We start from the raw sequence: 14135 nt of genomic DNA, 5'->3' as shown, positions 1-14135 counted from the left end.
TAGAAAAAAACACTATTCCTAGTTTAAAGCCCTAACAGTTCCCTGCACTGCATTGGCCAGTGCCCCCACATCAGACCTAGATAAGTGAACCCCATCCCTGGTATATATGTTATTTCTGCTAAAGAAGAGGTCCCAGTTGGCTTTAAATGGGTACTGCATTGTCCTTACAGCATTTGTCCAGCCAGGAATTAACATCAGTTGTCATGGACAACCATTCGTTTCCAACTCCTTTCCTTGGCAAAATGACACATATAACAGGGCTCCTTCCCTTCTTAATTATCTCCATTACTGTCCTGTACTTGCTAATCAGGTCCACACTCTTACGTCTGCCAGCATTGTTGCCTCCAGCACTGGAATAGATAATAGGATTGTTCCCATTACCTCTCATGATGTCCAGACAGGGTCAAATGAAGTCGAGGCCTGGTCGAGAGCATGAGTGTGTCTTGAGCATCTCTGGGCAATTTCTGTTGGTTCAATAGGATCACGGCATCATAAAATGCCGTGATCCTACTTTTCTGCTAATTTTAAGATCTAGTTTTTGGAATTGAAAGTCTTTTTTTCCTTTTAACTTCAAGGATGGTTCAAAGTAGATTCTTGCTAGATTGTTGGGAATGAAGATCGTTTATACCATGACACTCGGCATTTAGGCTTGAGGTAATTTAAAAGACAGGTAACTAATTGTTGATTTTATTACAAGCATTAATACTCAAAAGTCCTCAAGAGGAGCTGACCTGTAAACATTTCTGAGGTAACTTAAGAATAATATTACCCAGGATGGCACCTGTGGTCAGCGCCTTATAAACACTGAAACATTTCTTCTTTGTCAGTTCAACAAACTTTAATAAGCTGCCATGTCCGACCTCTGACAGTGAAATCCATGATACTCATATATAAAACTATTACCACAAATTTCTTTCTCCATTAACAAATGGAGAGATAAACAACCTCGTGAGACTTAAAATTCCCTTATCTCCCAAAGAAACAAAATTTTGTTTCGTCATAATAATAATAATAATGATGATAATAATTTAAAATATGATAGTAATATAAATAATTATCACAAGAGAAAAATAACTAGGTGGAGAACATTCACTTCAGCTATGTTAGTGTGAGTTACCCCTGACGCCGCCAGGGTAGTAGAATGTAAGAGCTGTAGGTGGAAGGATCCTCGTACTGACTGACGCGACGACGGCAGCTCGAGCTCCGTCCGGGGAAGAGGCCAGGAGGGTATGATGGGTGTTCCTCAGTGGGGCAGCTTTAATGATACCACCTCTCAGAATGCCCACCACCTTCCTTACTCTACCTGTTCAACCACAGCTCTATTTGGACACCGATTCACAGCAACACCAACGCTTAAGATTAGTAAGCAGGGTGGAGACGAGACACAAGGTTTTAAGACATAGTAGTACGTAAGAGGTTAAGTTGGAGCAGTGTTCTGTGAGAGAGGTTCAGATGGAACACACGGGGTGAAAGATCTGGTCAAGTGAAGTTCATGGCTGGAGAAGTGGTGCGAATGATCACTTTCGTGGAATAGGCGTTAACTACCGCAGTAGTCGGGCACTACTCAGTTATCTCCCCACACTTTGTTCCATTATATAATGTCACCTCTTCTTAAAATGTTAAAAATGTTTAATGTTAAAATATACCTCAACACCGGATATCACACTATATGACTGAGAATGAAAGAGTTTAATCATGTTATATACACTATATACAGAGAAATTTCGAGCATTACGGTGATGTCACTAATACTGGAGCTGCTCATGAAGGCTAGCAGGAAGAGACTGTTAGTAGATTAGTGTGAGGTCTAAAATTAAGACTTCAAACACAACACAAACACGAGGACAAGACGACGAGTTTTGTTGTGGTGTAATATAGTGCAAGCTGGGACTGTGTGTGTGGTGATGTGGTAGTTTGGTACGGAATAGCGTGGTTGGTATTAGTGTGTGTGTGTGTGTGTGTGTGTGTGTGTGTGTGTGTGTGTGTGGTAGTACTGATGATAGTGTGTTTAAAGATGAAAAGAAAAACAGAGATCTGTGAGGATCTTACTCCAACTTTCCGCTACCACACTTTTCAAGAGGCAGAGAGGATAACATTCATCTAAAAGTAAATGTTTTCGGCATGTTTTGCTGTACGAGGTTTAGGTGTAAACTCGAATTGCTGGGGAGAGAGTGGTGTGAAGGGTGCGATATGTGGCTGGGTACCTGACGAAGGGAGAGAAGTACTTCTCAGTGTAGGGGTACGATGGTACATAAGAAGAACCTATCAGGTATGCCTTCTCGGGGTACAGTTTGTAGGTCCTGTACAGTGAAGCAGGAGCCAGAGTCGAACCCGGGGCAGTGAAGGGACTCACCGCTCTGTTGTACCTGTATGTATCATAGTATCTGCTAAGGTTGTTGATGTACTGGTAAGTAGGTTGGGAATAATACCTGTCGTAGAAATATACCTTGGGGTACCTGAGTGAGTCGTAGTACGTGTAAGTCCTCGGGAAAAAGTATGGGTCGTAGGGCCTGGATACCTCGAGGGTGGTAGTGGTGGTGCTCGGTAGGGGACTCGTGGTAGACCTTGAGTACCGCTTGTATGTATCAAACACTTTGGAATTCTCGGGCAGATCTTCATCATCATGGCCGAAGGTAAGGGAGGGAAAGCTTGATCTTCGGACAGGTGATGTAGCCCTAAGAGGAGACATAGCTCGAGCAGGCGACAAAGACCTCCTGGCACCGCGTACTGAATCAACCAGAGGGTTATTCTGGTAGTTCTTGCGAGGTGGCTCATATCTGTCCAGGGAAGAAGCGCGTCGGGGTACGACGTAGTTCTTGGTGTCGGTGTAAGTGTCTAATACCTTGCTGGGTACTAGGGTAAACCTGGGATAGGCAGCCGGGTTTTTGAAGGAAGGAGTGGTGTCCTCATCTAAGTCGAAGACTAGGGGAGGAAGGGTGGGCTCTTGATCATTGGGGAGCTCGCCGCTCCGGCGAAGCTCGTAGTCCAGATCGCACAGCTGACTCAGGAAACCTTGATTAGGGAAGATGCTTCTCTTCTTTCTGTTGGAACGAAGGCAAGTATGACCAATATTATTCACTTCAGTATCCTGAATGAATTAATAAGGCTTGATAAAGTCAGCTATTTCAAATTAAAAATAAAAATTCCCGTTACTTTACTACAACCGCAAATTTTCCCCCTCTCATTATAAGTAGTGGAACGACTTACTTAATGTTAGCAAGAGCCGTCTGGACATTCATGCCTCGCTTCAGCATGAGGAAAGCGACGACCAGTACTGCAGAGCGGGAGATGCCACACTGACAGTGAACCAATACCCGACCTGCATAAAGGAAGGAAACAAACTTCATATCTCTACGTGCTTTACTAACCTCACATTGAAGTTCTCTCCTCAAACACTTCAATCTCCCTTTTCTTCCCGACACTTTGTTAGTTCCCTGTTCTCTCCTAGCTCGTCTCAGTTCACTCCACACATTTAAATAATAAACTCCAATAAAAACAAAATTACTTTAGATTTTGACACTAGTTTATGAACGTTATATATCTGTCAAACAGGAGCCTTACTCCTCTAATTAACCCTCCTCAGAAAGATATCAAAATTCACTCCGAGTCCCACAATCATGAACTGATCTAGTTGATTATAAAATTATAACTAATACAAAATGAGTAATATGGGTTTAATATTATTAGAAATATTACATATTAAACGGCTTAGACTCAATAACAATGATTCATCAATTAACCTATTTACTCTGAAATAATTATAATTTGCCCCATTTGGTGAGTTTCTTATTTATATTTATTTTGGTATCATGTCTTGGGTACTAACCACCTGAATCATCAACGACATAAATATTGCCTCCTTATTGGTTTGTGCGCATAATTTTAAAACTTTTTCTTATGTTGATGTTTAACTGTATTTTCAATGATTTAGGAATTATACTTGGTCATGTTTCAAAAACTTTAACATACATGTTAATATGGATACAAGTTGTTTTTAATGGACGTGCTGTTGAAGTGAGAGCTAGGTAACTTTTATGATGGGATTCAGGGAAACCGGTTACCTGAACTTCAGTAACTGAGATGGGAAGGAGAGGCTGACATTGAGGTAAGGGGGGGGGAGGGGGTTGTAGCCAGAGAGTCTAGGCGGAAGATGGCTGTTATATGTGTGTACACCTATTTGTGGTTGCAGGGGTCGAGTCATAGTTCCTGGCCCCGCCTCTACACTGATCGCTACTGGGTATGTGTGAAAGTATTGCGTAGATGATGAAATTGTTTGCATATATATATATATATATATATATATATATATATATATATATATACCAGTAGTGTCATATATATATATCAGTTACCATATATATATATATATATATATATATATATATATATATGTTACCGAATAGATAAAACTTGCGATTTGGGCTTAAATAGCAATACTCTTGCAAAAAATTGTGTTTGCAATAATTTTGCAAAAATATATTTCACTGTGTTTGTTTATTATTAAATTATTGAAAACTTCTCAGTAGTATCAGTTGCCAGTAGTGTCAGTTGCCAGTAGTGTCAGTTGCCAGTAGTGTCAGTTGCCAGTAGTGTCAGTTGCCAGTAGTGTCAGTTGCCAGTAGTGTCAGTTGCCAGTAGTGTCAGTTACCAGTAGTGTCAGTTGCCAGTAGTGTCAGTTGCCAGTAGTGTCAGTTGCCAGTAGTGTCAGTTGCCAGTAGTGTCAGTTGCCAGTAGTGTCAGTTGCCAGTAGTGTCAGTTGCCAGTAGTGTCAGTTGCCAGTAGTGTCAGTTGCCAGTAGTGTCAGTTGCCAGTAGTGTCAGTTGCCAGTAGTGTCAGTTGCCAGTAGTGTCAGTTGCCAGTAGTGTCAGTTGCCAGTAGTGTCAGTTGCCAGTAGTGTCAGTTGCCAGTAGTGTCAGTTGCCAGTAGTGTCAGTTACCAGTAGTGTCAGTTACCAGTAGTGTCAGTTACCAGTAGTGTCAGTTACCAGTAGTGTCAGTTGCCAGTAGTGTCAGTTGCCAGTAGTGTCAGTTGCCAGTAGTGTCAGTTGCCAGTAGTGTCAGTTGCCAGTAGTGTCAGTTACCAGTAGTGTCGGTTGCCTGTAGTGTCGGTTGCCTGTAGTGTCGGTTGCCAGTAGTGTCGGTTACCAGTAGTGTCAGTTGCCAGTAGTGTCAGTTGCCAGTAGTGTCAGTTGCCAGTAGTGTCAGTTGCCAGTAGTGTCAGTTGCCAGTAGTGTCAGTTGCCAGTAGTGTCAGTTGCCAGTAGTGTCAGTTGCCAGTAGTGTCAGTTGCCAGTAGTGTCAGTTGCCAGTAGTGTCAGTTGCCAGTAGTGTCAGTTGCCAGTAGTGTCAGTTGCCAGTAGTGTCAGTTGCCAGTAGTGTCAGTTGCCAGTAGTGTCAGTTGCCAGTAGTGTCAGTAGTAACGACTCATACGACTGTTACTGATTCACTGCTGTGTGAATCACTGTTATTCACTGACCATTACTGCTGACCTCCCCTCAAGGAAGGTTCCTTAATGTTGTTAGGTAAGACACATGCAACAATTAGGTATCTTTATTTCGAAACGTTTCGCCTACACAGTAGGCTTCTTCAGTCGAGTACAGAAAAGTTGACAGAAGCAGAAGATACTTGAAGACGATGTAATCAGTCCATTACCCTTGAAGTTTTGAGGTGGTCAGTCCCTCAGTCTGGAGAAGAGTATTGTTCCATAGTCTGAAACAATATGGAGTAGAAATGACAGGATGGAGCCTTATATAACGCCAGGAGGTGAGATGTAGGCCACTAGTAGAGGTAAGAATGTTGTCGTTGGAAGGTCAGGTCCCTCTCAAATCCAGCCATTCTCACTAGTAGAGTTGACAAAGTTGATTTCAGGTCTGTACCAAGATACCCTTGTGTTGCAGTGTCTGACAGAGTGAACATTCAAGGCTCCATCCTGTCACTTCTACTCCATATTGTTTCAGACTATGGAACAATACTCTTCTCCAGACTGAGGGACTGACGCTATACAGCCAGTGTTGCCTCTCCTCGCCGTTGTCTGAAGTCTCCACGCCTCAGCCTGTATGTGAAGTCTGCACGTCATACAACTAGTGTTGGCTCTCCTCATCGCTCACAGCCAGAGTTGCTCTCTTCACCGAGTGGTGGTTACTGGACCTTCGTCTTCACCATCAGGATTGGTGCGTTGGTGGCTGCCTACCCAAGGGCAGGAAGCCTCCCTCTGCACTCCTGTTGCTGTCTGAAGTCTCCACGCCTCAGCCTGTACGTGTGGTCTGCACGCCATACAGCCAGTGTTGCCTCTCCTCACCGTTCAGGGCATACAGTGTTCCATCAAGCTTCAGCTCACTTCCTAAGTGTCCTGTGCCTCCAGAGACAGACTCCACAAGAAACTTTAAAGTTATAGCCAGGCAAGTACGTGTGTCTACTTCACACGTACTTGCCTAGCCAATTACTCTCACAGATTTAGCCGCCACATCTAATTTACGATGCCTTCAATGCCTTCCACTTCCTTCCCCCTTACCACTCCTCCTCTACTGCCAACACCTGCCTCTACTCTGTCTACTCCTACCTCTAAGGCCTACCCTGCCTCTACCTCTTCCAAACCCAATTCTTTCTCGCTTAACCTCAAATACTCTAAATCTGATCATGCCACTATATGTCCTGGAAATTTATTGTACCAGATCACTGGCGCTCCTCAGCTGAAAGTCTTTAAAACCAACTCAGGCTTCAAACTACTTCTTGAGACATTCTTACGAAACGTACACCTCAACCGAGACCAGACAAAAACTTCTCAATGCAGGCTTCACTATTATTTGGACTCCTAAACACCGCGCCAAATGCACAGTGATCGCAAAACACGTAGACTATTCTCTCCTGACTGCCTATGACACAGACAAAGAAGACTTAATCAAAGACATTAGTACTAAGAACAAAGTCTCTGTTGACGATATTTATAGACCTGAAAACTCTACCATCCTCAAAATACGCTGTTCAACTCCTTCTGACGCCTCTACACTCTTCAATCAAGGAATCCTTGCCAAGACCATCCGCATTCCTCCAAACACCCTCTTCACTCCAAACTTTCACCCCATCACACAATGTCTGAAATGCTACAAATTCGGCCACGACAAAATCTCATGCACTTCCACACAAACCTGCTCCAGATGTTCAGCAACTGGCCACTTCTGGAACACTTGCAACCTCCCCCTAAAATGTTCTAACTGCGGCGGGTCACACACCACAGTTGCAAATTCCTGCCCTACTAGAAAAGACATTCTCTCCACCCTCAGAGCAAGCCAACCTCCCTCCCTCCCCAACCCCTTCCCTGCACCTCCCCCCCAACCATACCTTCCTCCCCTACCCCCAATGCCTGGGTTACTCCACCCACTTGGTCTACCTCTCCTACTCTATACACTTCAAACACCAACACACAGATTACAATCACCTCTTCTTCTACACCTACACCCACACTAGACTACAAAACTAACTGCCAACTCGCCACTGCTCCCCACTCTGCGATGGTAATCTCTCAAGCTTACCAATCAGACTACTCACATGTCCTTAACCTAATCTTGTCTGCTAACAATCTTCCCCCTTTAATTATCCCTCCTTCCTGCTTCTCTTCTAAGCCCCCTACAACCTCTACCTCCTCCCTCTCTCCCACCCCCCCACTTCCTACACCCACCAGCTCGCTTCCTCCCCTACCCCTCTTCACTACTTCCACCCCTCCCACCAACACCCCTACTGCTGCTGCTACGACCACCCCCCTTCCCTACCTCCTTACCCACTTCCTCATCCCCAACCAAAGCTTCCACTTCCTCATCCATTACCATAGCTTCCACTTCCTCATCCCCTTCCAAAGCTTCCACTTCCTCTGCATCCACCTTCGCCCACTGCTCCACCACAACCAAAACTTCATCCAGGTCCAACTCCACCTCCTCCAGACAAAATCCACTCAAACCTAAACCTGCCCCAACTTCTGACAGACAGACAAAAGAACATAAAAACAGATCCATCTCTTCCTCCCCCTCCAGGAAACGGGTCTGTAACACCTACAAACACACATCCACTGATGGCACCACTATCACGGGCTTTAATTCAAACTCCTCCCCCGACATTAACTTTGCTATGACGAAACCATTAAATCATGTTTAAAGTGATTCAGTTCAATGTACGTTCTTACTTTACAATTAGACACCTACTGGCCGAGCTCCTTGAAGCAGAGAGGCCAGATATTGTTTTGCTAAACAGTACCTGCCTCAAAGCCCCTCAACGTATCCGCCATTATGGTTATACTGCACTACAGTCCCCCTATGATCCCCACGATGGGGTTGCCATCCTTGTCAAATCCAACATAAAACACGAATTTCTCCCAATCCCTTTTATTCACCAACACTGTCTTGCAGTCAGAATACACACCCACCTTGGCCCCTTTATCTTTTTCACCACCTATGCTCGCCCAAACACTATTCTCAACATACACGACCTTTCTTTAGTCTTCAACTACACCAACACACCAACATACCTACTAGCTGACATGAATGCCAAACACACCGCCTTTCATCACACCAGTAACAACCAACTTGGACACCAATTACTCAACTTCACAAACCATAAACACCTAATTCACCTCGGCCCAGACTTCAATACCTTCTACAACAATACGGGCCAAGGCAAACCAGACATCATTCTGGCAAGCCGGGCCAGCTCTTTATTTCAACACTACATCTCACCTGGCCCTATTACAGGCTCTGATCACATTCCAGTCATCTTACACATCTCCTCCAACCCTATCTTCATTCCAACCACACCTTCCTTCTTCTACAAGAACGCTGACTGGGATGCTTTCAAACAACACATAAACAACATTAACCTCACCTATGACTACAACAACAAACCTATCTCTGACATCGATACTCAACTTGATCTCATCCAGGACACCATTATACAAGCAGCCAACATCGCTATACCAAAGAAAACTCACACCATTCGATATTCCTTCAAACCGTCACTCAGAGCAAGAAGACTAATTACCTGCTACCACAACCGCTTCCCCTACAACACACACAGATTTAATCAAGTCCGATTAGATCTCACTTACCTTAGAAACAACATTTTACACAGCCTAGACCAAGACCACAACAATCACTGGTCACAACTCATACAACAAGTAGACAAACAGCGTATTAAAAACACTAAAACCTTCTGGAACTTCATCAAAAAAATCAGAGGCACAACTCCCACCAACAGATTCAAACACATCACCCACAACAACACACACATCTCAGACCCGCAGGCTGCTACCAATATCTTCAAACACATTTGGGAGAACATCTTCCACCCTCACCCACCTCACCCTAACGTTATTCAACACATTCAGAACATAGAACACTGGAACACTACACACACACAAGAAACAACACCAGATAGCCACATACATCTAGACACTCTTACCTCCCAAGAACTCGACACTCCTTTCACCAACACAGACATTAAAACTCTCCTCAGACACCTTCCTCCCAAGGCTCCTGGTGCCTCTGGCCTAAACCATATTATCCTAAAACACATTCCTGACTCTATCATTACTGCCTACACAAACCTCCTCAATGCCTCCCTTGCCTCTGGATACTTCCCTTCCCTCTTCACAGCTGCTACTTCTATCCTCCTTCCTAAACCCAATAAAGACCACTCTGACCCTAGAAACTATCGCCCTATCAGCCTACTTGAAACTTTAGGAAAACTCTCTGAAAAACTCATTAATCATCGCCTTCGCAGATACCTGTAACACAATTCTCTACTTTCTGACGGCCAGTTTGGCTTCAGAACACACAGATCCACACAGGATGCCATTAACATCATTCTCAACTACATCCACATCAACACAAAACAAAGAAACAGGACAGCCCTGGTTGCAAAAGACGTTGAAAAAGCTTTTGACACTGTCTGGCACAAAGGGCTCAAGTACGAACTCTACACTAACTTTAACCTGCCTCTCACTACTCGTAAACTCCTCTGCAACTTCCTAGACGGCCGTACCATGAGAATAAAATTCCAAGGCTGTTACTCTGACTACTACACACTAAATGCCGGAGTACCCCAGGGATTTGTCCTCTCCCCTACCCTCAACATTATATACACTAACGACATTCCAACACCTGTATACCACAACTCCATCACACTAGCCTATGCAGACGACATTACACAACTTATCACTCATGCCAATATAGATACACTCGCACACAAAACACAAAATGAGGTCGACAGGATAGCCATCTGGGAACAAAAATGGAGGATCAAAACCAATGCAGCTAAATCCAGCATTACGTATTTTAACTACAGGAAACGTGATCCTCCACTACCAGTCGAGCTCAGAACAGCTGACACCCGCACTTACATCCACATCACACAATCTGTCACTGTCCTTGGCGTTAATCTTGACTACCTTCTTCGTTTACACGGACACATTCACTCAAGGCATGCAATAGCTAGTAAGGCCCTTGCGGGCCTCTACAAGCTGAAGCATGCCTCTGAGCGCACCAAACTACACCTCTATAAATCCCTAATACGTCCTCTGATAACTTATTCTCCTGTAGCCCTCTCTCTTGCAGCAAAAACAAACTTACTTAAACTCCTTGACGAAGACATTCGCAGAAACACAAACCAACACAACCTTTTCTACTCCTTGCATGATCCTGCTCCTAACCCTATTTACAAATAACCTTGGATTCGCTGACATGTACCTTCTATGACAGGTGCCATTCTCTGACCCACCTTTGCCTTAGCTTTTAGGTTAAGACATGGCTCAGTTCTACACTCCTCTCGAGCGCTAAACGTCGCATGTCCCTTCCTCTCCGCTCACCCCACCGGAGTCCCAACAGAAGAGGCTGAATTTCTCTTCTCAATATCTGTCCCACGATCGCCTTCGCTGCTGGGTTAAGCCCTGGCTCTATTTCTACGACTAAGAGCACTCCTCTCCAGCACTATTCTGTGTCTGTCCCGTCTTCCCCGCTCATCCCATTTGGGATCTTACCTGAACTTTCGTTCGTTCGTTCGTTCGTTACTTCTACTCCATATTGTTTCAGACTATGGAACAATACTCTTCTCCAGACTGAGGGACTGACCACCTCAAAACTTCAAGGGTGATGGACTGATTACATCGTCTTCAAGTATCTTCTGCTTCTATCAACTTTTCTGTACTCGACTGAAGAAGCCTACTGTGTAGGCGAAACGTTTCGAAATAAAGATACCTAATTGTTGCATATGTGTCTTACCTAACAACCTGTCGGTATTTTATACCATTTGAATTTTCACAAGGTTCCTTGATGTTGGTGAGGGGCTCTTGATTTAGGGAATTGGATCTGTGCTCCAGTTCCCCGAATTAAGCCTGAATGCCTTCCACATCCCCTACCCCCCAGACGCTGTATGATCCTCCGGGTTTAGCGCTTCCCCTTGATTATAATAATACTGCTGACCTAGAATGTTTGAATGCCGTTCACTCTCCACCTCAAACTTATCTAAAATATATTTAGTTGGATTAGTCTAAATTAAATTGCACTTGTTATAATAAGGTTAGGTAAGTTTTATAAGGTTCTTATTGTACAAAATTATTATTTTTTACATTGACATAAATGAAAAAATACATCTTTAAACGTATAAGAGAAAATTTTAGGACTTAATTTGAAATGAGTTCTTGCTAATTGACCAGTTCGGCACAACACACACACACACACACACACACACACACACACACACACACACACACACACACACACACACACACACACGACCCCTGCAACCACAATTAGGCGAGTACACACACACACACACAACACACACACACACACACACACACACACACACACACACACACACACACACACACACACACACACACACACAGATATATATATATATATATATATATATATATATATATATATATATATATATATATATATTTTTATTTATTTATTTAACACGTCGGCCGTCTCCCACCAAGGCAGGTGACCCAAAAGAAAGAAAAACTCCAAAAGAAAGAAAAAACTTTCATTATCAGTCAACACTTTCACCATCACTCATACATAATCACTGTCTTTGCAGAGGCGCCCAGATACGACAGTTTAGATAGTCACTCCAAACTATTAATATCCCAAACTCCTCCTTTAAAGTGCAGACATTTTACTCCCCATTTCCAGGACTCAAGTCCGGCTAACCGGTTTCCCTGAATCCCTTCACAAAATATTACCCTGCTCACGCTCTAATGGCTCGTGAGATCCCAAAAACCATTCGTCTCCATTCATTTCTATCTAACACTTGCTGGAAATCCAAGCCCCTCGCCTACAGAACTTCCTTTACTCCCTGCAACCTTCTCGAGGACGACCCCTATCCCGTCTTCCTTCTCCTACAGATTTATAAGTTCTCCAAGTTATTTTACTTTGTTCCATTCTCTCTCAATAACCAAATCACCTCAACAAACCCTCTTCAGCAATCTGACTAATACTTTTAGTAACTTCACACCACTTCCTTATTTCCACACTACGAATTCTCTGCATAATATTTACACCACACACTGCTCTTAGGCAAGACATCTCCACTGCCTCTAGCTATCTCCTCTCTGCAGCATTTATAACCCAAGTTTCACACCCATATAAGTGTGTTAGTGCCACTATACATTTCCTTCTTTGCCTCCATAGATAACGTTTTTTTGTCTCAACAGATGCCTCAACACACCATTCACCTTTTTCCCTTCATCAGTTTTATGGTTAACCTCATCCTTCATAAACACATCTGCTGACAAGTCAACTCCCAAATATTTGAAAACATTCATTTCATCCATACTCCCTCTAGCCAATGTGATATCCAATTTGTTTTATCTAAATCGTTTGATACCCTCATCACCTTACTCTTATCTATATTCACTTTTAATTTTCCACCTTTACACACCCTCCCAAACTTGTCCACTAACCTTTGCAACTTTTCTTTAGAATCTCCCAAAAGCAGAGTATCATCAGCAAAAAGTAACTGTGTCAATTCCCATTTTTGTATTTGATTCCCCATAATATATAACATAATTGGAAAAGAATTTTTCCTCAGTAAGCCATGCATGTCGTAAGAGGCGACTAAAATGTCGGGGAACAAGAGGCTAGTAACCCTTTTTCCTATATATACATTACTAAATTTAAAAAAGAAAAAAAAATGCATTTTCTTTTAAGTCACCCTGCCTCGGTAGGATACAGCCGGTTTGTTGATAGTATATATATATATATATATATATATATATATATATATGTCGTGCCGAATATGTAAAACTGGTCAATTAGCAAGAACTTATTTAAGATTAAGTTCTTTCTAAAATTTTCTCTTATACGTTTAAAGATATATTTTTTTCATTAATGTTGATGTAAAAATTTATAATTTTGCACTAAAAGGAACTTAGAAAACTTACCTAACCTTATTATAACAAGAACAATTTATTTTAGCCGAACCTAACTAAATATATTTTAGATTTGGTTACAATATATGCGTGTCGTATGAGGCGACTAAAATGCCGGGAGCAATGGGCTAGTAACCCCTTCTCCTGTATACAATTACTAAAAAAGAGAAGAAGAAAAACTTTATAAAACTGGGTTGCTTAAATGTGCGTGGATGTAGTGCGGATGACAAGAAACAGATGATTGCTGATGTTATGAATGAAAAGAAGTTGGATGTCCTGGCCCTAAGCGAAACAAAGCTGAAGGGGGTAGGAGAGTTTCAGTGGGGGAAAATAAATGGGATTAAATCTGGAGTATCTGAGAGAGTTAGAGCAAAGGAAGGGGTAGCAGTAATGTTAAATGATCAGTTATGGAAGGAGAAAAGAGAATATGAATGTGTAAATTCAAGAATTATGTGGATTAAAGTAAAGGTTGGATGCGAGAAGTGGGTCATAATAAGCGTGTATGCACCTGGAGAAGAGAGGAATGCAGAGGAGAGAGAGAGATTTTGGGAGATGTTAAGTGAATGTATAGGAGCCTTTGAACCAAGTGAGAGAGTAATTGTGGTAGGGGACTTGAATGCTAAAGTAGGAGAAACTTTTAGAGAGGGTGTGGTAGGTAAGTTTGGGGTGCCAGGTGTAAATGATAATGGGAGCCCTTTGATTGAACTTTGTATA

At 42.8% G+C, this 14135-nt stretch overlaps 1 protein-coding gene across 1 annotated transcript in view; it reads right to left on the bottom strand.

The window, feature by feature from the left end:
- Positions 1–671: 671 nt before the first annotated feature.
- LOC128685676 (uncharacterized) overlaps positions 672–14135 on the bottom strand; it is a 47731-nt gene continuing 34267 nt past the window's right edge. Inside the window, exons 3-4 of the mRNA XM_070088103.1 lie at positions 3208–3319; positions 672–3041 (exon numbers count right to left, since the gene is read on the bottom strand). Of these exons, the coding sequence (XP_069944204.1) occupies positions 2141–3041; positions 3208–3319 (1013 nt within the window). The 3' untranslated portion in view covers positions 672–2140. The remainder of the gene's footprint in view (positions 3042–3207; positions 3320–14135) is intronic.

This window comes from Cherax quadricarinatus, chromosome 23, assembly GCF_038502225.1.
Source record: "Cherax quadricarinatus isolate ZL_2023a chromosome 23, ASM3850222v1, whole genome shotgun sequence".
NCBI lineage: Eukaryota > Metazoa > Arthropoda > Malacostraca > Decapoda > Parastacidae > Cherax > Cherax quadricarinatus.
The sequence above is the reverse complement of the archived record's forward strand: the minus strand, read 5'-3'. Positions and strand labels throughout refer to the sequence as shown.